The sequence below is a fragment of the Heptranchias perlo genome, unplaced genomic scaffold, assembly GCF_035084215.1.
Source record: "Heptranchias perlo isolate sHepPer1 unplaced genomic scaffold, sHepPer1.hap1 HAP1_SCAFFOLD_66, whole genome shotgun sequence".
NCBI lineage: Eukaryota > Metazoa > Chordata > Chondrichthyes > Hexanchiformes > Hexanchidae > Heptranchias > Heptranchias perlo.
In genome coordinates this window covers 3,570,029-3,596,732 of record NW_027139688.1, presented here as the reverse complement: position 1 = coordinate 3,596,732, position 26,704 = coordinate 3,570,029, and the positions used below count along the sequence as shown (strand labels likewise).

At 46.4% G+C, this 26,704-nt stretch overlaps 1 protein-coding gene across 1 annotated transcript; it reads right to left on the bottom strand.

Moving 5' to 3' along the window:
• Positions 1-4,465: 4,465 nt before the first annotated feature.
• On the bottom strand, positions 4,466-18,263 carry LOC137318182 (NACHT, LRR and PYD domains-containing protein 12-like). The gene is made up of 8 exons (XM_067981139.1): positions 18,192-18,263; positions 15,978-16,149; positions 15,808-15,873; positions 8,452-10,198; positions 7,684-7,809; positions 7,096-7,182; positions 6,028-6,173; positions 4,466-4,677 (listed from the first exon to the last, which is right to left on the bottom strand). Exons 1-8 carry the CDS (start codon positions 18,261-18,263, stop codon positions 4,466-4,468), a joined length of 2,628 nt encoding a protein of 875 aa, XP_067837240.1.
• Positions 18,264-26,704: the final 8,441 nt, after the last annotated feature.

The window sequence follows — 26,704 nt, the reverse complement described above, 5'->3', positions numbered from 1 at the left end:
GCGGTATGGCGAGAGTGTGGGAATATGGTATTGAGATAGAGGATCAGCCATGATCATATTGAATGGTGGAGCAGGCTCGGCGGGCCGAATCGCCTAATTCTGCTCCTATTGTCCATGTTTCTATGAGAGAGAGGTGGAGAGAGGGAGGAAAGAGTGAAAGAGAGAGAGACAGCGCAAGATAGACAGAAAGGGAGAGACAGACAGAGAGAGAGAAGGAATGAGGGGGAGAAGGACAGACACAGAGAGAGAGAGAGATAAAGAGAGCGATTCAAAGAGCGAGAGCGACAGAGAGAGGCAGACAGAGAGAAACAGGGAGAGAGAGATCGAGAGAGACACACAGACACAGATATAGACAGAGACAGACAGAGAGGGAGAAAGTTAGGCAAACGGAGAAATAGAGATATCGAGAGAGACAGAGAGATAGTCAGAGAGAGACAAAGAGACAGACAGAGAGACAGAGTTTCAGAGACAGAGAGACATATCATATCCGCTCCATCATCAAGACCGCCTGCTTCCACCTCCGTAACATAGCCCGTATCCATCCCTGGAGCATCCAGGACAGTCCTGGAGAGAGATAGAGAGATAGAGAGAGAGAGAAAGAGACAGAGACTGAGCCATGCAGAGAGAGAGAGGGGGAGAGAGAAAGACAGAAACAGAGAGTGATAGAGCGAGAGGGTTCGAGAGAGGGATAGAGAGAGACAGAGAGAGAGTGACAGTGACAGAGAGAGAGAGAGAGAGAGTAAGAGAGAAACAGTGAGAGAGAGAGAGAGAGAGATGTCCGGAATTTGAGTGAATTTCCGACAGCTTTTGAACTTATTACCAGCAGTGAGAACAGACTATGAAATGGTAAACGTGCGTGTTAACCAGCAGAAACTTCATAAAGTGACCTTCTAAACTGGAAATATGAATATTCATTTCATCGAATCAAAAAAGTTTGGGTCACTTTGTCCCGGGTAATACATCTGTCTTGATTTTGCCTTGGAGTGAGGGTAAAGAAGGAAAGACTCAATTTATACAGCGCCTTTCACCACCTCAGGATATCCCAAAGCGTTTTACAGCCAATGAAGCATTTTCGAGGTTATAGTCACTGTTGTAAGGTGGGAAAGGCGGCAGCGAATTTGTGCACAGCAAGATCCCACAAACAGCAAGGTGATAATGACCAGATAAGCTGTGTTTTAGAAATGTGGGCCAGGACATCGGGGCGTACTCCCCCTGCTCTTCTACGAAATACTGCCATGGGATCTTTTACGTCCACCTGAGAGGGCAGACGGGGCCTCAATTTACGTCTCATCTGAAGGACGGCACTTCCGGCAGTGCAGTACTCCCTCAGTACTGTACTGGGAGTGTCTGCCTAGATTTTGTGCTCAAGTATCTTGGACTTGAACCCACAAATATCTAATTCAGAGCCTGACAATGTCTTAATTGAAATTAAAAGCACTTGCAGGGAGCGCCCTGCAGCATGTAGATTGTCCAAATATGAAAGCAGCTGTAAACGATTTTCTTAGTTTTAAGTTTTATTTTTGAAAAGATGCACCTACGACTCAAAAATAAATAGCTGTGAATTCAGAAGCCATTTTCGGTCTTCATGTGAAATTGTATTGTAATGTAACCACACAGACACGTGGGGAGCTCGGGAGCAAATTGATTGGAATTCGATATTTTAATCGCATATTCATTTGGAGCACAGCTCAGCTCAATTCGAACCCAATGCTTGTAAAAGGGACAGCTGTCTCTTCAATCTCTCTCCCTCTCCGTCTATGTGTACGCACGTGTGTGCTTGTGTGCGTGCGTGTATGTGTGTGTGTGTGTGTGTGTTACATTTAATGAACTAAAGTTAACCAGAACCTGCTCAAAGGACACAACAGATCCAGATCTTGAAGGTTTGTTGATTTCCTCCGTCTCTCTGCTCTGTTGGTGGGAGGCTCATTTCCAGTCCCAGGTTTTTGTATATTCCCCATGTGCGTTGTGTGTGTTTCTTTGAACAGTTTGTCAGGGAGTTTCACCGCCTCAGGATCTTTACAAAGAGAGAGAGAGAGAGAGAAGCAACTCCCATCCTGTTCCGAAGGACTCCGTCAATGATTGATTTTAACTAAACAATCTAGCCCAGTGCAGTTAAACCTTGTCCCCTATAAATCCAAACGCACCATAGTGTGATCAAAGTTCAGTGTTTCACAGGGCGATTGTGTCCCAGACACGGATTGCTCCCACCTCTATAAATTAAACGCAACCCTTTACTTTAAAAAGTGTCTGTCCAAACACAGCCCGTTTAGGGACTGAACCCCTCAAATAACCGGTACACTGAACATTACAATTGAAGCGATGTGTTCCCTTTTACCCACTGTGTGTACTGTACATGTACAGGAGCTGACACTGAGACCCGTACAGTATCGGACGGGACCGAATCGTTCCCTTTTACCCACTGTGTGTGCTGTACATGTACAGGAGCTGACACTGCGGCAAATAAGGGACGGACAGAACCAGACGGGAGTTGGATCTCTTTTACCCGCTATGTGTGACCTGTAAATGGACAGGAGCTGACAGTAAGACACACACGAGACGTACAGGACCAGACGGGAGTTGGTTCTCTCTTACCCTCTATGTGCTGTACATCGTTGCTGGGTCAGAATGTTGGATCTCCCTGACCGAAAGTCACTGTGGGACAATCTTCACCACACGGACAGCAACTGGTTCAAGAAGAAGGCCCGTCACAACCACCTTCTCAGGGGGCAACTAGGGATGGGCGATAAATGCCTGCCTTGTCAGCGACACCCCCACCTCCCGATAATGATTGAAAAAAGTGTATTTTACTTCCTTTAAAAGAAAGCAATTCTGACCCAGGATCTCGGTCTGAAAGTTGCTCTCATATTTTCTCTTTAATAATAATGAGAGTCCATTTACCACTTCAAGTATTTCCAGTTTTATTTCACACTACAAACCTTTGATGTTTTGGATTCAGGTTAATCATCGGTGTTTATTATTTTATTGATTATGAACTTTGGAAAAGTGCATTCCGTGCTGTCTTAACAGATCAAATGGACAATCGCTGCCTGTGATCACACAAACACTCGCAGCCCGGGCCTGCACTCCCTCAGAGATCTGAGCTGTCTCTGTCCCTCTGAACTGAACTGATTCCTCCATACTCTGAAACAGAGGTAAAGGATTAAACAGGCGACTGATCCATTCGGTCAAAATGCCAGAGACACTCGTTAATATTTAAATTACAAAATAGTCCCCTTTATACTGTAAAAAGGGAATTCGGGAAATTCTTGAAAAAGACAACTTTGCAGGACTATGGGGAAAGAATGGTTCCAGGGATCAGTGACCTCATTACGTGGATAGACTGGAAACGCTGGGATTGTTCTCCTTGGAGCAGAGAAGGTTGAGAGGAGATTTGATGGAGGTGTTCAAAATGATGAGGGGTCTAAACAAAGTAAATAAAGAACAACTGTTCCCACTGGTGGAAGAGTCATGAACCAGTGGACACAGGTTTAAGGTGATTGGCAAAAGAACCAAAGGCGATATGAGGAAAAACTTTATTATGCAGCGAATGTTTAGGATCTGAAATGCACTGCCCGAGGGGGTAGAGTAGGCAGATACAATCGTGGCTTTCAAAAAGGAATTAGATAGGAACCTAAAGGAGAAAATACTGAAGGGCTAGAAAGAAAGGGCGGAAGTGTGGGATTAGCCGGATTGCTCTTGCTGAGATCTGGCGTAGGCTCGATGGGCCGAATGGCCTACTTCTGTGCTGCAACCATTCTGTGATTCTAGGAGCGGTAGTTGGGAAGGGGGGGTGTGCGGGCGGGGGAAAGACTAATCGGAGAGCTCTTTCAAAGGGCCAGCACAGGCACAATGGGCCGAATGTCTTCCTTGTGTGCTGTGTCATTCTGTGGGGAGGAAATTAGTATTGGGCAGTGGTGTGAATTGGCATTATTGCATCTGACACCTGTTAGTTGGTCCATTGATAACCGTATAGTGATTGGTAGAATCGATACGGCCCAAGATCAATATTTACTTCCAGATACACGATTTTAACTTCCCCCTCCGCCCGGAAGGCACTGGCGAAAGTTTGGCGGGCAGTTAAAATGAGTAAACAATTTTACAACACCAAGTTATAGTCCAACAATTTTTATTTGAAATCTACAAGCTTTCGGAGGCTTCCTCCTTCCTCAGGTAAATGTGAGGGTTAAAACAGTTAAAATGAGGGAAGAGTCCTAACCTTAACCATCTCTTTCGATCAGGCGAGAGGGACACCCAAGAGACAGCTCGGTCACCGGGACCTGATCTGAAATATTGGTCAGAGGCCTGAGTCTGGGGAGCAGCGACCAATTCCCGGACAGGCCAGACCTGCCCTGATGGGGTCAGTGGGCTAGAAGAGTACCCAGGCAGGTGAGCAATTAAATTTTAATTTCAGGTGCCCTCCTTGGGCCAGGAGGGGCTTGACTGCTCCTGCGGGCCTCACAATGAATCATTGGGCCTCGTTTGCTCCATGGCGATCGCGACCATAGGCGCCCAGCGCTCCCACCCTCAGCCCGTTCCACCCCTCAACACTTAACTGAGTCCCCGGCTGCGGCTTCCTGCCGCCGTATTCCTGCTCCCGCCCATCGGCCGGGGAGTGGAGCTGGCCAAGTTCGGGCAGGGTCAGCGAGTAACATTTTACTAATAAGGCCCAGCCGTTAACTTCAAAGGAACATAAGAACATTGGAACATATGTTCATATTAATGGAGGCATGGAGTCCAAAAACAAGGACATTATTCCTGAACCTTTTAAACCACTGGTTAGACCTCAGCTGGAGTGTCGTGTACAATTCTGGGCCCCACACTTTAGAAGGATGTCAAGGTCTTAGAGAGGGTGAAGAAGAGATTTGCCAGAATGGTACCAGGGGTGAGGGATTTGAGTTACGTGGAGAGACGAAAGAAGCTGGGATTGTTCTCCTTCGAGGACAGAAAGTCAAGGGGAGAATTAATAAAGGTTGCAAAATCATGAAGGGTTTTGATAGAGTAAATAACGAGAAACTGATTCCAGTAGCAGGAGGGTCAGTGACCAGTGACCAAACGGCAAAAGAACGAAAGAGCCAGAGGCGATATGAGGAAACATTTTTTTTTACACAGCGAGTTGTTATGATCTGGAATGCACGGCCTGAAAGGCTGGCGGATGGAGATTCAATAATTACTTTTAAAAGGGAATTGGATAAATACTTGAAGGGAAAAACATTACAGGGATCTGGGGAGTGGGACTGATTGGATAACTCTTTCAAAGAGCCGGCACAGGCACGATGGGCCGAATGGCCTCATTCTGTGCTGTATGATTCTATAATACTATGATAGTACGATCGGCACATGGGAACAGGAGGAGGCCATTCAGCCTCTTGAACCTGTTCCGCCATTCATTGAGATCATGGTTGATCTGTCTCCAAACTCCACCCTCCCGCATCGGCTCCACGTCCAGTAATACCCTTGGGCGAGCAAAAATCTATCGATCTCAGATTTAAAATGATTTTAAAGTGCCTGCATCTATTGTTTTCGCGGGAGAGAGTTCCACACTTCGACCACCATTTGTGTGGAAAAGTGTTTCCTAACTTCTCTCCTGAATGGCCTGGCTCTGATTTGAAGGTTTATATCCCCTTGTCCTTGACTTCCCCACCAGTGGAAGAAGTTTTTTCTCTGACTACCCTATCAATTCTGTTGAAAATCCTAAAAACCTCAATGAAATCATCCCCTTAACCCCTTATATTCCAGGGAATGCAATCCTAGTTTATGTAATCTCTCCTCATAATCTAACCATTGGAGTTCTGGTAACATTCTGGTAAATCTGGGCAGCAGTCATTCGAAGGCCAATTTATCATTTCTAAGGATGGTCCGAGTCTTTAGGTTCCAAGACTCCCGTCGGGGCTCACTTCACTCACCCCGCCCCCACTTTAAAACCGGGACCTATGATTCTATAAAAAAATGCATTGTCCATAAAAGGATGGGCTTATTTAATAAAAATCATTAACACTCGGACTCACTGAATCAGCTCCAAGTTTTTACAGCTGAGGATGAGGTTTCGCAGATCGGGAACACATTGGTCCGTGAACTGGTTTCCATCCAGGTACAGCATCGTCACGGAATGGTTCATACTGAAAGCCGTCTTGAGATCCTCAATGCCAGCAGCTGTCAGATTGTTATCCTGCAATCTAAAGAACGAAAGGACTGACATTTATATATAGGGCCTTTCACCATCTCAGGACATCCCAAAAAGCTTCACAGCCAATGAAGTGCTCATGTGAAGTGTAGTCCCTGTTGCAATGTCGGAAACAAGGCAGCCAATTTAAGCATAGCAAGATCCCTCAAACAGGAATGTGATAAATGATCAGATCATCTGTTTTTAGTGATGTTGGTTGATGAATAAATATTGGGCAGAACACCGGGGGAGAACTCCCCCCTGCTCTTCTTCCAAATAGTGACCGTTGGATATTTTACATCCACCTGAGCGGGGCAGACGGGGCCTCGGTTTAAAGTCTTATCTGAAGGACGGCACCTTTGACAGTGCAGCAATCTCTCAGTACAGACCCTCCTACAATGCAGCGCTGCCTCAGTACTGACCCTTCGGCAGTGCAGCGCTCCCTCAGTACTACCCCTCCGACAGTGCAGCGCTCCCTCAGCACTGAACCTCCGACAGTGCAGCACTCCCTCAGTACTGACCCTCCTACAATGCAGCGCTGCCTCAGTACTGAACCTCCGGCAGTGCAGCGATCCCTCAGTACTGGAACCAGGGAGTGTCGGCCTGGATTATCTGCTGAAGTGTCTGGAGTGGGACTTCTATCCAGAAGCTACTGACTGAGAGACAAGAGCGCTACCGACTGAGCCACTGCCGACACCTGTGATTAATAATTGATATCGGAATTAAGTAAAGCTCGAAAAGGCAGTAAGATCTTGCAATATATTTAAAGAACAATGAGTGATTACAACTAAAGCAGTGAGTTTGGGTCAAGCCCTCTATTTACACCCAGCTTGATTTTACTCTATTGATCAACGGTAAAATCAGGCGGGGTGTAAAACAGGACCTGACTTGCCCCGACCCGGGCGGGTTAGATTAACATCTGGAGCATCACTTACTCCAGCCTCTCCGTTTTACAGTCCGGGTGCCTCAATGCCAGAGATAATAGTTTGACTCCTGCGTCTCCGATATTATTGTGATTCAGCCTGGACACAAAGAGAAAAAGTGTCACGGATAAGGTAAAAAAACAAATCTCGCTTCTGATCTAAATCTCTTGCAGTTTACAGGAAAGTTTCTCCTTAGAGCAGAGAAGGTTAAGAGGAGATTTGAAGAGGTGTTCAAAATCATGAAGGGTTTTGATGGAGGAGATAGGGAGAAACTGTTTCCAGTGGCAGGAGGGTCAGTAACCAGAGGACACGGATTTACGGTAATTGGCAAATGAACCAGAGGGGGAGATGAGGAGAATTCTTTTTACGCAGCGAGTTGTGATGATCTGTGATTCACAGCCTAAAGGGAGGTGGAAACAAATTCAATAATAAACTTCAAAGGGGGAATTGGAGAAATACTGGAAGGGAAAAATTTGCAGGAAAGGGGGAGTGTGGGACTAATTGGAAAGTTCTGTCAAAGATCCGGCACAGGCACGATGGGCCGAATGGAATGCGCAAAAAAAATCTCCTCTTCTCCCCTCTGGCTCTTTTCCCACTTACCTTAAATCCATGTCCCCTGGTTCACGACCCTTCTGCCGCTGGAAACAGTTTCTACTTATTTTTACTCCAACAAACCCTTCATGAGTTTGATCACTTCTATCAAATCTCCCATTAACCTTCTCTGCTCTAAGGAGAACAACCCCAGTTTCCTCAATCTCTCCACGAAACTGAAATCCCTCAACCCTGTTACCATTCTGATAAATCCCCTCTGCATCCTCTCCGAGGCCTTCACATCCTTCCAGAAGTGCAGTACCGAGAATTGGCCACAATACGACAGTTGGGGCCGAACCAGTGCTTGAAAAAGGCTTGGCGTAACTATATACGGAGAAAAAACAGTGTACCTTTTAAGAGATGAACAGCTTTTAACCAGATTAAGAGGCAGAGAAAAGGGGGGGGAGAACAAAAGGGAGAGGTCTGTGATGGGGTGGAACACAGAAGTGATTCAATGGCAAAAGTGGATGATGTTGCAAGGCAAAAGGGGGCGGACAAGTATTGAAACAAAAGACAGGTCCAGAGGAGGTGGAATTGGTTGCAGCAGAATAGCAGAGAAGGTGGGAAGCAACAAAAATCTGGAAAGGAGGAGAAGGCTCTTGTGGCCCTGGAATGTGTAGTGGAAGAACGGTGGGCCCAACTGGAGGAAGGCACGTATTGAAGTTTATTTAAGTGAATTACAGCCGGGACATATAACAGGCGACACTGGGACACTGTCCCGTTTTTGTGTCCCTACTCGTTTCCAATTTCAGCCCTCCCTCTCCCGTTAATAAATACCTCAGAACTTTGCATTTGTGCATCGCGGGGACCAGTCGCTTGACCCCTTCCTCCTGGATGTAGCATTTCTCCAAATTCAGCTCCTCCAGAGTTTCGCACAGTCGAACAACGTGGGAGAGCACGGCGCAGTCGAGGGGGCTCAGCCTCAGCGCGAGCCGCGGGTTGGAATCCCCGAAGTTCAGCCTTTCCACCGCCCCGACTGTCCGCTGGGCCAGCGCACTGTTCTGAGACTCGCACAGGTAGTGGAACAGATTGAGGAGCTGTCTCTTGCCCGCGTTCCTGTCTGTCCTCTTGATCTCAGCCTGAACGTTGATCTTCAGCCAGTCGACGGCCTGGCAGATGGTATGGTGGTTCAACGGGCCCAGGATCTCCTCCAGCTGCTCGGCGGAGGCGGGCGACGAGAGGCCCACCACGAAGCGGAGAAAGATCTCAAAGCGGCCGTCGTCCTTCCTGAACGCCCAGTTAAGGAGTTCGAACACGTTCTGGCGCTTCGGGGTCAGGTACTGAGCCAGGGCGGCAAAGAACTCTTGGATAGTGAGATGGAGAAACGTATAGACAACATTCCTCGCCTCCTCGTCCCTCTCCAGGATCTCCATCATGAAGCCGGAAATGAACTTAGAGGGCTCCAGCTGGTGTTGGCGGAAGTGATCTTCGTTGAAGACGATGACCCTCTCGGAAACTCCCTGGTAGGCCATCTCCCCGGCTCGGAGCAACATGGCCCGCTGGTCTTCAACATCCCGACAGTGGTTCCTCAAGAGGTTACAAACGTAGTTGGAGAAGAGTTGCGTGATTGTTTTGGGGAGCGGTCGCTTCCCCTCCGGTTGAGTGAAGAGCGGGCCTAAGGTGGAGCACGTGATCCAGCAGTAGGAAGGGTTGTAGCACATGGTGTACAGGATCTCATTCTCCTCAACGTGTTTGAAGACGTCGGCGGACAGTTTCTCGTCCCCGAAGAAGCGTCTGAAATAATCCTTCCGTTCGGCGGCGAGGAAGCCCAGAATCTCGGCCCAGAGGTTGATGTTGGCCTGTTCCAAAGAGTCAAGGGCGGTTGGTCGGCTTGTGAGCAGCACGGAACACCCTTTCAGCAGCCGTTCCTGCACCAGGCAGCGGACAATCTCGGACACTTCACATCTGCTTTCGGGCCCTGTACAGCCGTGCCCAGAGACTTGACTTGCCCCACGGCCGGTGAAATCAATCCTGTACTGGAACTCATCCAACCCATCGAACACAAAGAGCAGATATTCCGGCCTCATCCATATCTCTCCAAGTATCTTTTCCAAATAAGGGTAGGACTCTAACACCATGTCTTTCAGGGACGTGCTCCCCTTTACGGCGTTGAGGTCTCTGAATTTGAAATGAAAGACGAATTGGAACTGAGGATAGATGTTCCCCAAGGCCCATTCATGGACCATCTTCTGGACCATGGTGGTCTTACCGATCCCGGCCACTCCACTGACCACTGAGGTCCCAGACAGGCTGCTGTGGCCGAAGCTACTCCTGAACAGTTGATGGATGCGGATCTTCTCCAGTTCACTGACCACATGCTTCTGCTGCCACTCCTCGTGGTCCCTGCCTCTGGCCAGCAGCTCGTGCTCCACTAGTCTCCGCTCCCGGAGAGAAGAAATAACTACCAGTTCGGTGTAGCGATTGGTGCCGGAGAAACTCTTTGCCTTGTCCCTTCCTCGGATGGCGCCTTTGGCCACCCTCTCGTTTTGGGAGCAGAGATGTTCCTTGTGCTGCTTCTGGATATCTTTCGGGGCAACATTAACAACGCCATTAGTGTCGATCTCCGTGTCATGTCAGGCCGCTCCACGGGGTGGAAACATATCTCGATCGGATTGACGGTCCGTTATACGTCCTGCCTGATATTCAATACCATGAACTGCAATATTGGGCGAGACATATAACGGACGGTGGATGAAATACCGCCTGTTTTGCACCAGCTCCCGAGATGAGTTTCCACCCCACACCTATTTACTTTAGCATTGGGTGCGATTTTAACTCTGGGCAATGATGTAAAATGGCCGATGTCGAATTGGTCGCCCGTTCTACAAGTGGACCGATTTTCCTACCCATTGCCTCCAGTGGAGAGGAAAATCGGGCGGAGTGTACAACAGGCGGCTAATTCGATATCACCTAATTTGCATCGTCGGCAAAAATTAAAATGACACCCAATGGAAAGAAATTGGGCGGAGTTTAAAACGGATTGGTGATTCGCTAGCGCCCATCTTGCCCTAAAAAATTTTACCCCTCCCCTGCCAGAGACTAGAAATGACCTTCTGCCTTATTCGGGTACCAACATTTAATGTTGGCGGTGAGGGATCTTAAGGGTATCGTACAGGTCCGTTCAGACTTGCTACCCCAATATGATGAACAGTAATTTCTAGTTTCATACACTGTTCCTTTTCCAGCTTGCAAGAGGAAACTTCTATTTCTGCCATTCGCAAAGTTACATATCGCAGTGAAACGCTCGTTTTAACATTCAAAAGGCCGAGAATTACCCTGGAATCTGCTTCCTGGCCGCTCGCAACCTGCTCGTACCTCAATCAGTTTCCTTACATTGTGTCTGAGACTGCAGTGTTGTATCGGGAAAATTAGCACCATTGTGTACTGGATTCGAATGAGGTTTCTCTCCCCATTATTTTAGCCAAGGTCGTAAAGACATTCGTTACCAGCTCAGCTAGAACAAAGATGGCAGAATTTCAGACTAAGGCTCGAAGAGTTTATAGGCCACCATTTCAAGAGGAGACTTCAAGCCTTTGGGAGTGTCGAACGATGGGATAAACAGAGTGGAGCAGGATCGAACTTTTTATCTGTTTGTCTCTCTCTTTCTGATTATCTATATCTCTGGCTCTCTCTATATATATGTCGCTCTCTGTAACTCTCTCTCTCGCTCTGTTTCCCTCTCTCCCTCTCTGTCTCACTCTGTCTCTCTCTCTCCCTCCCTCTCTGCCTGTCTCACTCTGTCTCTCTCTGCCCCCCTCTCTCTCTGTCTCTCTGTCTGTCTCTCTCTGTCTCTCTTGCTCTCTACCCCTCTGTCTCTCCCTCTCTCTCTCTCTGTCTGTCGCTTCCTCTCTGTCTCTCTCTCTCTGTCTCTCTCTATGTGTCCATCTCTCTCTCCCTCTCTCTTTCTGTGTCTGTGTGTTTCTCTCTCTCGGCTCTCTCTCTTTGTCTCTCTCCCTCCCTCTCTGTATCTCTCTCTTCTTATCTCTAACTCTCTGTCTTTCACTCTTCGAGTCTCTCTCTCCTTCTCTATCAGTCTCTGTCTCTTCCTATCTGTCCCTCAGTCTCTCTGTCTCTGTCCCTGTCTCTCTCTCTCTCCCCGTCTCTCTTTCTTCCTGTCTATCTCCCTGTCTCTGCTGCACGGCATATATATATAAAATATATTAAAAAGGGGACTAGTGCCAGAGGACTGGCGGACAGTTAATGTGACTCCTGTATTTAATAACGGAGATCGAACCAGTCCACGGATCTTTGGACCAATTAGCTTAATGTCGATGGCAGGAAAGGTCATGGAATCCTTACACAAGGATGTAATAGAAAACACGTAGAAACCAAAAATATAATAAAGAGTAGTCAGCACGGAATTCAAAAGGGAAGGTCATGCTTTGTCAACCGTTGAATTCTTTGAAGAAGTAACAGAAGGTGTAGACAATGGTAATGCAGTAGATAGCATATGTTTGGATTTTCAAAAGCCTTCGATAAGCTATCGCATAGTAGACATCTGACTAAGGTCAGAGCATGTGGACTCAGTGGACAAGTAGCAGAATGGATAGCAAGTTGGCTACAAAACAGAAAAGAGAGTCGGGATTAAAGGTAGTTACTCAGACTGGCAAAAGGTGGGAAGTGGTGTTCCACAAAGATCGGTGCTGAGACCACTGTTGTTCACCATTTACATAAGCGATGTGGACTTAGGAATCGGGAAGTACAATAACAAAATTTGCAGACATCACCAATTTGGGGGTTATAGTTAATACAGAGGAGGACTGCAACATTAATAAACGTGCAGAATGGGCGTGTAATTGGCAAAATAATTTCAATACAGATATGTGTGAGGTGGTACATTTTGGTTGGAAGAATAAGGATGCCACATTGGAAAATAAGAGTCTAAATGGGGTAAGGGGTCAGAGGGATCTGGGGTACAGATGCACAAATCACTAAAAGAAGCGACGCAGGTTAAAAAAACAAAGCACGGGTTCATTTCTAGAGGGAGAGAATTCAAAAGCAGCGAAGTTATGTTAACCTTATATCGAACCTTGGTTAGAACACCCTAAGAGCACTGTGAACAGTTCTGGTCTCCATATTATAAAAAAGGATAGAGAGGCACTGGAGCAAGTGCAAATAAGATTTACTGGAATTATATCAGGTTATATATGTCAGGAAAGATTGAACAGGCTGCGGCGCCTTCCTATAGAAAAGAGAAGGCTGACCAGATAGACATCTTGAAGATTATGAAATGATTTGATAGAGTACATGCAGAGAAGATATTTCCACTTGCGGGGAGACCTGAACTAGGAATCATAAACTTGAGACAGTCACCATTAAATCCAGCAGGGAATTCAGGAGAAACTTCGTTACACAGGGAATGGTGAGAATGTGGAACTCGCTAACATAGGAAGCATTTGGGGAGAACAGCGTAGATGCATTTAAGGGGAAACTGGTGTAAAATAATACTGTGTCGGAACAAAAATTGCTAGATTATTTTAAAAAGTACCCTGCGCACAAAAGGGTCAAATAGAAGACTAGTATATCAAAAAACACAAGAACTGCCTGTTCTGCTGATAAGAGATCTCTATTAATCAAAGAACAGATGTCATTCATTGAGATGGCCAGCCTGTAACTAAGCAATTGTCAACAACGTATGTCCTGTATAATGAAATTGTCAAAACATGTCCCAGCCAAGCCATTGAAGTTCTGTTATGTACATGTAAACGGTGTCACCTGAGACCACATGTTTGCCCGGGGAAGCATAAGATTAGAAGTTTTGACCAGCTCTGTCTTGTCAAACAAAGGAAATAAAGATAATCCTGTTGACTGTTGAATTACTTTAAGGGTCTTTGAACTTGTTACCTGATAAGCAACAAACAAAGATCAATCCAGTGTATGGGAGGACATTTACACCTAATTGAGGCAAACAAGGACCCAGCAATCTTTGTAATAAACAAGCTGTTTAAAGACAAATCGGAAAAGACACTCAGGCTGTGCCTTTTAGATGAGTTTCAGCTAAAGAAAGAGTGGGCGGATCCAACAAAAATATAACGAAAGGTGTGAATCAAAAAACACAAAGGATCTAAACAAAGCTCGGAACGAGATCTCCCGTTTTACGCTGTTGACCAGAAGACTTGAAACCGGGTAATGCCAACCTTGTATTGTGTTATTGCCGCTGAAATACTGTGTACATTGATGATTCCGCTGATGTTATAATAAATCCTTGTTATACCCATTTGGGACAGCCAAGTGAATTATTGGAAGGGAAACCACGGGCTGAGAGCCCACCAACAGGGGACGCGATTTGAATACGGGATAAACACACGAGGGAGAAAGGAATAAAAGGATACGTTGATGGGGTAGGATGAGGAATGGTGGGAGGAGGGTCTTGTGGAATACAAACACCAGCACGGACCTGTTGGGCCGAATGGCCTGTTTCTGTGCTGTACCTTCTCGGTAGTTCAATTTAATTTCATAGAATTACAATGGGGGAACAGCCAGTTGGACCCGAACAGTCCGTGTTGGTGTTCACCCTCCACAGGAGCAGTATAACTAATCGCATCTGCTCGTCCTGTTCCCATATCGATTTACCCCCTCCCTTTCCTTCAATCACCGATCTAACCTATTCTGAAATGTAGATATAGTCTCTGCTTCAATCACTAACCCTTATTGCACAGTCTCACAGATAAGGAAAGGGTCTATAGCCCATTATCCTCTCGCTTCCCAAAGAGTTAATGCCAATTTTTGTGGTTTTGTTACTGAACTGGAATCCAGAGGCCTGGATTCAGAGAACGTGAGTTCAAATCCCACCAGGGCTGTTTGAGAATTGGAAATCAGTTTTAAAAATGCTGGAAATAAAAAGCTGGAATCGGTAAAAGTGACCGGGAAGGTGTTGGATTTTCATAAAAACACAACTGGTTCACTGATGTCCCTTCAGGGGAAGGAAACCTGCCGTCCTTACTCAGTCAGGGCCTTTCTGCGACTCCACTCCTCACTCGGTTTGGGCCTATCTGCGATTCCACTCCTTACCCAGTCTGGGCCTGTATGTGAATCCAGTCCTTATCCGGTCTGGGTCTATATGTGACTCCAGTCCTTACCCGGTCTAGGCCTATACGCCACTCCAGTCCTTACCCGGTCTAGGCCTATACGTCACTCTAATCCTTACCTGGTCTGGGCATATACGTCACTCCAATCCTTACCTGGTCTGGGCCTATACGTCACTCCAGTCCTTACCCGGTCTGGGCCTCTATGTGATTCCAGTCCTTAGCCGGTATGGGCCTATATGTGACTCCAGTCCTTACCCGGTCTGGGCCTATACGTCACTCCAGACCTTAACCAGTCTGGGCCTATATGTAACTCTATTCTTTCCCCGGTTTGGGCCTATATGTAACTCCAGTCCTTACCCGTTCTGGGCCTATATGTGACTCCAATCCTTAGCCGGTCTGGGCATCTATGTGACTCCAGTCCTCACCCAGTCTGGGCCTATTTGTGACTCTAGTCTTTCCCCGGATTGGGCCTATTTGTGTCTCCAGTCCTTACCCGTTCTGGGCCGATATATGACTCCAGTCCTTACCCGTTCTGTACCTTTTTACGCCTCCAGTCCCCACACCAACGTGGTTGACTCTTAACTGCCCTCTGAGGTGGGCTTAGCAAGAAACTCAGCTGTATCCAAGAGAGTTTAGGGGTGGGCAATAACTGCCTGCGACGCCCACATCTCAAGAATGACTAAAGAAATAAACGATTGCAAGTTATTATTGACGCCCTGTGTACATTCGGGGGCGGGGGGGGGGGGGGTGCGTGGCCGGGGGTGGGGTGGAGATGCGATCTTTCTGACTGGTACAGGTCAGTACTGGGGCAATTTGCATTGGGGCATCAGAAACTTCAGACATTAAGTACCAGTTGGGGGGTGGGGGGTGGTGAAACTCGATTTGGGTGGTGATATAAAACGCTCGTTATACTTCAGTGGAGGTGAATATCGGGTGCAGGGCCAATATCGGCGGCAGTTGCGATACGGACCCGTTTTGGGCCCCCGCCTAAATCAAATTTCACCCGCTTCGTGTCTTAAGTGTGAAATCACCATTCATCAGCTGCCGGATCCTCGTGGTATCAATCGGATGATCGCATTGGCTCAGAGCTGAGCCATTGACTTACCTTTCAGATCACCTGACAGTTTCTCTTCCACCTGACTGCAGCGTGCGTTGTGAAGCAGATTCGGACCTGAGAAAGACGTTTCACCTCATTAGTATTGAGCTTTATCTCTGGGACAAATAGTGAAATAACCATTTCCGGTGGCCAGTTCGAGACATTGTGTCGGACAATACCTTTCTTCTGTATTTCCTTCAATATGTATTTCAGCTTTGGCCTGGCTCCCTGCATTTTCACCAAGGTTTCCCACAATGTCCGTTCTGCGCGGCCGTTCTTTTCCGTCACTCTATCCAGAAGGTATCGAGAGGCTTCCTTTCTGCGTTGGTGCTTCACTGATTGACTGATGAACTGCAATCACCAAGAGATAATGCGGAAGAAAGAAAGACAGAAAGATAGAAAGATAAAAAGAAAAAGGAAAGTTAGACTTTTGCAATTATATAGCGCCTTTCACGACCTCAGGATATCCCAAAGCATTTTACACCCAATTAAGTACTTTTGAAGTGTAGTCACTGTTGTAATGTATAAAAGGCGACAGCCAATTTGCGCACAGCAAGATCCCACAAAAAGCAATGTGATAATGACTAGATAATCTGATTTAGTGATGTTGGTTGAGGGATAAATATCGGGCTCAGGACACTGAGAAGAACTCCCTCTGCTCTTCTGCGAAATAATGGCCGTGGGATATTTTATGTCCATCAGACAGGGGCAGACGGAGCCTCGGTTTAACGTTTCAACAAAAAACGACACCAAGTGACAGTGCAGTACTCCCTCAGTACTAACACTGTGAGTGTCCACCTGGATTTTGTGCTCAACCCTCTGGACTGGAACTTGTACCCACTACCTGCAGACTCAAAGGCAAGAGTTCTACTCACTGAGTCACAGCTGACACCTGTAATGGTACTAGACCGCGACCATTGTGCTGAAATAACATCACCTTCAGTGGCTTGTTAGGGGAAAGGTTTAGAATTACAAAGAAACAGAAAATACAGAGCAGGCCTCAGTGAGGATCAATAGTAAAACATCGCTCGAAAGTAGCAATAAAATAAAGAAAGATGATTGTTTCCTTCAATGCCTGAAATTCTGGGATTCATTTAACACCCATCTTGAGCCAGTGTAATTGCAGGAAATTCGAGTGTACCGTGCTTTAACCTGGGGGCGGAGCTATTGTAATGAGCCGTGATAGGTTCAAGGGAAAGGGATTGACAGATATGCGTACAACAGTCAGGAAATTCAGTTGCAGCGTAACACACTTGCGTCCGAGTTTCTTCGATTTTTAACACTGGGTATTTTTGCTTTACACCCGATTACACGTGTCTCACTTGCAGCGTCCTGCAGGGTTCCACTCAGGCTCAGCGCAACTTCCAAGAACAAGAAATTGTTGCAAGTTTTCAAGAGTAGCTGAGGAAGACCTGGCTGTCCAATCTCTCCAGAATGGTTCTGTGCATTTCTTGGCGCCGGTTAATGGACACAAGCAAGGGCCTAGTAGGTGATTGTCTAACAGCTTTCTTGGTTGGGAAATGGTGGGAGTGTTGGAGAGGGGAGGGGGAGAAGAACATCTGAGCGCCTACATGAAATAATGGGGATAATGTAGGGGAAAACCTGGCGTGGTGTATAATGGCGACCGACTGGGCAGTGTGCGGTTCACACCACCGCCCAAAGTTTAAATTGCCCACATTGGGCTGAGCTTCCAATTTCGGACCTGTCCGATTTTGCTGTACTTTGAGGCCTCCTTCTCAAGATGTAATCGATACTTTACTTTTAATGTTGAAAGTTTATAAAACCCTGGTTCAGGCCCCAGCTGGAGTATTGTGTCCAATTCTGGGCACCACACTTTAGAAGGACGCCAAGGCCTTAGAAAGGGTGCAGAAGAGATTTACTAGAATGGTACCGGGGATGAGGGACTACAGTTATGTGGAGAGTTTGGGGAAACTGGGATTGTTCTCCTTAGCGCAGAGTCGGTTAATAGAGGGATTCAAAATCGTGAAAAGTTTTGATGGAGTAAATAAGGAGAAACTGTTTCCAGTGGGAGAAAGTCCGGTAACCAGAGGACACAGATTTAAGGTAATGTGCAAAAGGTCCAGGGGCGACATTTTTTAATGCAGCGAGTTGTGATGATTTGGAGTGCACTGCCTGAAAGGGCGGTGGAAGCAGGTTCAATAGTAACTTTCCAAAGGTAAATCCTTGAAGAGGAAACATTTACAGGGCAATGGGGAAAGAGTGAGGGGAATAGGACTGATTGGAGAGACATTTCAAAGAGCCGGCACAGGCACGATTGGCCGAGTGGCCTCCACCTTTGCTGTACAATACTGCGATACGACTATGATTTACTCTCGATTCTAAATGACCAACGCTTTGACGCAAAATGAGGCAACTGGTGTAATCCAACATACCCCATATTCCTCGTCACTCAGTGAATTTTCTGCCATTAGTGCCAGGGCGATATTCTCCACCAGTTCAACCATCGCTTCCTCTATTCTCTGACGGTAGAACTGGGTGATGACTTGTAACTCTGTGTCATTATAACTGGCCAGAAGTCGTCTGACTCCATCTTTCTCCTCAGCTAAAAAAACAATGTAATTTAACGTGAATGAAAATTGCAACATACAAGATATGATTAAGTAATTTACAAGAATATTGTTTCAGCCGGTTGGCAACCAGTTGTAAATTCCCTCATCAACCCTTACCATTGCCAGTTATATAGTTGATCACCTTTCGAATTGCCCCTTTTCCACTTTTCCCTCCTGTCGGAGTACTTTGTCCTGGTCCCGTTTTCCACCCCTCAGCCATAATGGAAACATCTGCTCGGAATCTGAGCGGAAATAAACTTCATTCATTAGAATAGGTAAATATCGACAATTAATATCCGGTGGATTGATCCAATACAATTAATGGAATGAAGTTACGTTATGAATAGTTATTGATAGAGTAAATGAGGCGAAACTGTGGCAGGAGGATCGGTAACCAAAGGACGCTGATTTAACGTGATCGGCAACAGAATCAGTGGCGGAGATGAGGAAACATGTTTTTACGCAGAGAGTTTTGATGATCTGGAATTCACTGCCTGAAAGGGCGGTGGAAACAGATTCAATTGTAACTTTCAAAAGGAAATAATTGAAAATGAAAATGTTGCAGGGTTATGGGGAGCGAGCAGGGGAATTGGACTAATTAGTTAACTCTTTCAAAGAGCGGGCACAGACACGATGGGCCGAATGGCCTCCTCCTGTGCTGTATGATTCGATGATATCACAATTCTACCTTATTAAATTGTAAGGGGTACAATTATTAAGGTCTTCCTTCACTGCTTTCTGGCTTCACTGCTGAAGGTTAGAATTAAAAATTCTTTTTCACAACTCTCTCACTTCCGGATAGCTTAAGGGTGGCAATTTGAACCTATCTCGGCCGCCGGGAAACGGCCGAGATTGGTTTTACACCCGCCGCCCAATATTACTCCCTAGAAGGAACGAAAGAACGGATGTTTATACGGCACATTTCAGGACCTCCCAAAGCCGCTGTACAGACAATGAAGGACTTTTTTGATGTCTATTCAGTGCTATAAACGGAGGGAATCACGGAAGCTGGTGTACGGACAGCAAGATCCCACAAACATCAAGGACTTTGTAATAGGGCCCTAACTTGTAAGCATTGGATTCCTCTCTTGCTTTCAGGTCTGTTGGGTAGGACATTCCAAGGTTATAATCACGACTAGCACTCGGGGACTGGGATCTGCGATTCCAGACCGTCCTCCAGGTGATATAAAGTCCTCAGAAAACATGTTATTATGACAGATTACATCAGGAACTTCTTCATCCTACAAAGTGTGATCAACACATGGAACCAACTCCACGTCGTATTAATGACTATCGGCCGTGGAAGAAGGTGGATGGTTCGCAGTCCCGCTCCAGAGACTTGAGCAGACAATCTGGGCCGACACTCCACGGTGCCAGTACTGAGGGAGTGCTGCACTGTGGTTGGTACTGTCTTCGGACAAGATGTTAAAGTGAGGAACAGGAGGAGGCCATTCAGCCCCCTTAAGCCTGTTTACATAGGAACAAGAGGAGGCCATTCAGCTCCCCTCCAGCAAGTTACATAACAGGAGTAGGCATTTCAGCCCATCGAACTTTTTACACAGGGACAGGAGAAGGCCATTCAGTCCATCGAGCCTGTTACACAGGGACAGGAGAAGGCCATTCAGCCTATCGAGCCTGTCACACAGCGACAGAAGAAGGCCATTCAGTCCCCCTCGAGCTTGTTACATAGGAACAGGAGTAGGCCTTTCAGCCCATCGTGCCTGTTACACGGGAACAGGAGAAGGCCATTCAGTCCCCCTCGAGCTTGTTACATTGGAACAGGAGTCGGCCTTTCAGCCCATCGAACCTGTTGCACAGGAACAGGAGGAGGCCATTCAGCCATCGAGCGTGTTCCGTCATTCAATCAGCTTGTAGCTGATCTGTAGCTGAACTCCATCTAATCTCCCCCACCACCCCTCACTTGGTTCCGAAACCCCTTGTTGAACAAAAATCTATCAATCTTAGTTTTCAAATTTCCAATTAACCCCCAGCCTCCACAGCTATTTGTGGGAGAGAGTTCCAGATTTCTACACCCCTTTGTGTGAAGAAATGCTTCCTGACATCACCCTGAACGGCCTGGCTTTAATTTTAAGATTCTGCACCCTTGTTCTGGACTCCCCCCACCAGAGGAAAGAGTTTCTCTCTCTACCTATCGAATCGTTTAATCATCTTTAACAACTCGATTATTTAAACCCTCACCTTGCGACTGAAAAGCTGATCAGTTAAACATACAAAACGTTTTGCCTTTCAATTCAACATTAATCTATCAGGATAAATGTACAACTACGCGGATGTTAAGAAATTTAAATCCATAATGGACAGAGTCGGGTAATTTGCTTTTTTCCTACCTTGTAGTGTAGCACCTTCTAAAGTGACTCAGTGAACGTATGTCTTCTTATCAAACACACCCAGAGCAAACTCCACAAACCTAGCCTTTTCGATCGAATCATTACAGAAGTTCCACTCCACACGCCGGCCAAAGTTCAGCTTCAGATCACAGTCACCAAGGGAGACGTCAGTCCAATCGATAAAACATACTGGATCCTGAGCTTTATAAATAGATGCATGAAGTACATAAGCAAGGGAGTTATGCTAACCCTCTATGAAACACTGGTTAGGCCTCAGCAGGAGTATTGTGTCCAATTCTGGGCACCACACTTTAGGAAGGATGTCAAGGCCTGCGAGAGGGTGCAGAGGAGATTTTCTAGAATGTTTCCAGGGTTGAGGGAATTCAGTTACATGGAGAGACTAGAGAATTTGGAATTGTTCTCCTTACAGCAGAGAAGGTTACGGTGAGATTTAAGAGACGTGTCCAAAATCATAAGGGAAGAAAGAGCTTTCATTTATACAGCGCCTTTCATGACCTCAGGACGTCCCAAAGGGCTTTACAGTCAATTAAGCACTTTTAAAGCTGAGTAACTGTTGAAATAGAGGGAAATGTGGATACGGTGGTATATTGGTTATGTTACTAGACGAGAAATCCAATAGGCCTGGATTAATGATTCAAAGTCATGAGTTCAAATCTCGCCACAGCAGCTGGGGAATTTAAATTCAATTAATTAAATAAAAATCTGAAATTAAAGAAAAGCTATTATCAGGATTGGTGGCCATGAAACTACCGGATTGTCACGAAAAGTCATCGAGTTCACTAATGCCCTTGAGGGAAGGATACCGGTCGTCCTTACCCGGTCAGGCCTATATGTGACTCCAGACCCACAGCAATGTGGTTGATTCCACAACGCCCTCTGAAATGGCCTAGCAAGACAGTCATTGTAAAATCTCGCTATGAAAAGTTATTATAAGAATAAAACCGGACAGACCACGTAGCACCGGACACGACAAAGGCAAACGAAGCCCTGTCGACCCGGCAAAGTCCTCCTCACGAACGTGTTGGGGACTTGTGCCAAAATTTGGAGAGCTCTACCACAGACTAGTCAAGCAACAGCCTGATATAGTTATACTCACAGAATCATACCTTTCAGCCAACGTCCCAGGCTCTTCCGTCACCACACCTGGGTCCGTCCTGTCCCAACGGCAGAACAGACCCACCAGACGTGGCGCTGCAGTGATATACAATCAGGAGTGAGTGGCCCTGGGAGTCCTCAACATTGATTACGGACCACATGGCATCAGGCCAAACATGGGCAAGGAAACCTCCTGCTGATGAATCATTCCTCCTCCAAGTTAAGCGCCACTTGGAGGAAGCACTGAGGGTATCAAGGGCACAAAAATGCTCTGCGTAGTGGACTTCAATGTCCATTCGCAAGAGTGGCTCGGTAGCACCACAGCTGGCCGAGTCCTGAAGGACATAGCTGCCAGGCTGGGCCGACGGCAGGTGTGAGGGAACCAACACGAGGGAAAAATTTACTTGACCTCTTCCTCACCAATCCACCAATCGCAGATGCATCTATCCATGCCAGTATAGGTAAGATTGATCACCGCACAGTCCTCTTGGAGACGAAGTCTGGACTTCGCACTGAAGACACGATCCAACATGTTGTGTGGCACTACTTCCGTATTTGAATGGGATAGATTCAGAACACCTGCAGCAGCTCAAAACTGGGCATCCATGAGGTGCTGTGGGCCACCAGCATCAGCAGATTTGTATTCCAGCACAATCTGTAACTTGAGGGCCCGGCATATTCCTCACTCTACCATTACCAACAAGCTAGGGGATCAACCCTGGTTCAATGAGGAGTGTAGAAGAGCATGCCAGGAGCAGCACGAGGCAAACCCAAAAATCAGGTGCCAATCTGGTGAAGATACAACTCAAGACAACATGCATGCTAAACAGCGGAAGCAACATGCTATAGACAGAACGAAGCGGTTCCACAATCAACGGATCAGATCAAAGCTCTGCAGTCATGCCACATCCAGTCGTGAAGGGTGGTGGACAATTAAACAACTAACGGGAGGAGGAGGCTCTGTAAACATCCCCATTCACAATGATGGCGGAATCCAGCACGTGAGTGCAAAAAATAAGGCTGAAGCGTTTGCGACCATCTTCAGCCAGAAGTGTCGAGTGGATGATCCATCTCAGCCTCTTCCCGATATCCCCAACATCACAGGAGCCAGTCTTCAGCCAATGCGATTCACTCCACGTTATATTTGATCATCATCTCTCAGGCGGAATAGCATCGGCCGCCCGTTACAGCAAACGCCCGATATTAAGTTCTGCATTTTTTTATTCGTTCATGGAACATGGGCGTCGCTAGCGCCGTCAGCACTAATTGCCCATCCCTAATAATTGCCCTTGAGAAGGTGGTGGTGAGCCGCATTCTTGAACCGCTGCAGTCCGTGTGGTGAAGGTTCTCCCATAGTGCTGTTAAGGAGGGTGTTCCAGGATTTTGACCCAGCGACGATGAAGGAATGGGGATATATTTTCAAGTCGGGATGTTGTGTGACGTGGAGGGGAACGTGCAGGTGGTGTTGTTCCCATGTGCCTGCTGTATTGTCCTTCTAGGTGGTAGAGGTCGTGGGTTTGTTCATTGTACTATACTATCACCTTTACACACATTGGTCTAGTCTCGAGTACACAGGCTAGATTTGTTCATTGCACTATATTATCACCTTCACACACATTAGACTAGCCTAGAGTACACAGGGTAGATTTGCTTATTGCACTATACTATCACCTTCACACGCATTGGAATAGCCCAGAGTACACAGGGTAGATTTGTTCATTGCACTATACTATCACCTTCACACACATTAGACTTGCCTAGAGTACACAGGGTAGATTTGCTTATTGCACTATACTATCACCTTCACACGCATTGGAATAGCCCAGAGTACACAGGGTAGATTTGTTCATTGTACTATTACATCACCTTCACACACATTAGACTAGCCTAGAGTGCACAGGGTAGATTTGTTTATTGTAGTATCCCATCACATTCATACACATTGGGCAAGCCTAGAGTGCACAGGGTAGATTTCTTCATTGTACTATATCATCACATTCACACACATTAAACTAGCCCAGAATTCACAGGGTAGATTTGTTCATTTTACTATACCATCACATTCACACATTGGACTAGCCTAGAGTACACATGGTAGATTTTCATATTGTAATATAACATCACCTTCACACACATTGGACGAGCCTAGAGTACACAGGGTAGACTTGTTCATTGTACTATACCATCACCTTCACACACATTGGACTAGTCTAGACTACACAGGGTAGATTTATTCATTGCACTATCCTACCACATTCACACACATTGGTCTCGCCTGGAGTACACAGGTTAGATTTGTTCAAAGCACTGTCCCATCACCCTCACACACAATGGTCCACCCTGAAATACACAGGGTAGATTTGTTCATTGTACTTTACCATCACCTTCACACACATTGGACCAGCCTTGAGTACACAGGGTATATTTGTTCATTGTACTGTACCATCACGTTCACACACATTGGAATAGCCTGGAGTACACAGGGTAGATTTGTTTATCGTTAAACATCGCTTGGGAAGATTGCAGAGAGGAAAATGTACAGGGGGTGTTCACAGAATTCAACATTAACTTCCAAGTTGTCAACTAGACCTTGCAGATGGGACTTCCACTTATTTTCGTGAAAAGGAAAATCAGACAGTCCGTAAAGTAGCGGCCCATTCACAAAGCCCGTGATCATCGCCCTGCAGTGAAAGTTAAAATCTAATGCATGGAATTAAAACCCACCGGTTCAGATTTTCCTGTCTGTGCATCTCCCAGGCGATCCTTAACGCCCAGCTGATAAAGGTCATTTTAACTTCCAGCAATGCTGTAAAATGGACGATCTCAGAAGTCAATGGAAAGTAAAATGGAACAGGGTATATAATGGGCACTGAATACGGGAATCTGCTCCAATAATGTATTTCGTTTAATAAAGGCATTATTTTGCTAATCTATGTTGTATCAAATAATGAATCATTTTCCGCATTCTGCTTCTTTCTCAAATTGCATTTCCCTGCTTCCAGCCTGCAAGACAATGACCTGAAAGATTCAAGAGTGAAACGACTCTTGAAAGCACTGGAGAAACCTGATTGTAAAATAGAAACACTGGAGTAAGTGAAATTCTGTTGATTAAATGTTGCACCAGTCATTCAGGTCCATGCTGCATCAGATCTGTTCCCCCAGCCCTGTTGTAAATTTATTGCTATTTTTGCTTTTCTTGATGTCCTCTGAAAATAACATCGATTGAGTTCTGAGACATGTAATAACCTTCTGTCGCTTTGTAATACAGGCTGAACAATAACCGGCTCACAGATGCTTGTATCGAGGGACTCTGCTCCGCACTCGATGGAAACCAATCACTGAGCGTATTAGATGTCATTTCAGATAGAAATATCGACAAAAGGGCAAATTGCTTCACATTTAGTTCATTTTCACAGCTCGAGAACCTCGCGGCACAAAGAAAGAAGCTGAAGCTGATCCGGTAAATCATGTTTCATCATATTTATATTCCACTCTGTAGTTTGGGCTTAAAATCAGACTCAGATATCATTATTGCAGTCTGTATATGAAACAATATTTTATAAATTTTAGCGGAACTTTGTCTATTCGGGAGAAACTTCTTTACCCAGACAGGGTGAGAATGTGGAATTTGCAACCACATGAAGTAGTTGAAGCGAATAGCATAAATTCATTGAAGGGGAAGCTATGTAAGTACAAGAGAGAGAAAGGAATAGAAGGATATGCCGAAAGCGTTTGATGAATTCGGATGGGAGGAGGCTCGTGTGAAGCATAAATACCAACATGGACCAGTGGGGCCGAATGGCCTGCTTTTGTGCAGTAAATTCTATGTAATTCAATGTAAATACTACAGAGTAGCGAACAATACACTATTATTGTGTAATGTAAGGAATCTTACAACACCAGGTTATCGTCCAACTGTTTTATTTCAAAATCACAAACTTTCGGAGGCTTTCTCCTTCGTCAGGTGAGTGTGGGAATCGGATTCCTTGGAAGGTTATCGCATTTATAGTCAGAGAACAATACCTGGTGATTACAGATAATCTTTCCAACTGCCCGTTGTCAAGGCAATAAAAGTGTTCAGACAGAGAGATGTTGCCTACAGGACCACCGAATACACAAACGGCCAGAACAAAACACAGACAGAGAGAGAGAGAGAAGCATCCGAAAGGAAGAGAAAGACAGAGAATGACCCGTTGTATTAAAAACAGATAACTTTTCTTCGCTGGTGGGGTTACGTGTAGCGTGACACGTACCCAAGATCCCGGTTGAGGCCTTCTCATGGGTCACCTCGCTAAGGCCATCCCCACACCTCCACTACTCGCCTTCAAACAGCCACCCAAACTCAAACAAACCATCGTTCGCAGCAAATTACCCAGCTTTCAGGAGAACAGCGTCCACGACACCACACAACCCTGTCACGGTAACCTCTGCAAGACATGCCAGATCATCGACACAGATACCACCATCACACGAGAGGACACCACCCACCAGGTACATGGTTCACACTCCTGTGACTCGGCCAACGAGGAGCCGAGCCGAGCGGAGGGAGCGTCCGATAAAAGGCGGGATTTCAGAGCGCTGAGAACAGCTGAGAGGAGCCGAGCCGAGCGGAGGGAGCGTCCGATAAAAGGCGGGATTTCAGAGCGCTGAGAACAGCTGAGAGGAGCCGAGCCGAGCGGAGGGAGCGTCCGATAAAAGGCGGGATTTCAGAGCGCTGAGAACAGCTGAGAGGAGCCGAGCCGAGCGGAGGGAGCGTCCGATAAAAGGCGGGATTTCAGAGCGCTGAGAACAGCTGAGAGGAGCCGAGCCGAGCGGAGGGAGCGTCCGATAAAAGGCGGGATTTCAGAGCGCTGAGAACAGCTGAGAGGAGCC

Coding starts and splice junctions, on each gene's coding strand:
- LOC137318182 (XM_067981139.1), bottom strand. CDS start 18,263: ATGGTTGAACTGGTGGAGAATATCGCCCTGGCACTAATGGCAGAAAAT. Junction 15,874..15,977: donor GAAGGAAATACAGAAGAAAG/GTATTGTCCGAC, acceptor CGTCTTTCTCAG/GTCCGAATCTGCTTCACAAC. Junction 6,174..7,095: donor TGTAAAACGGAGAGGCTGGA/GTAAGTGATGCT, acceptor TTCGTTCTTTAG/ATTGCAGGATAACAATCTGA.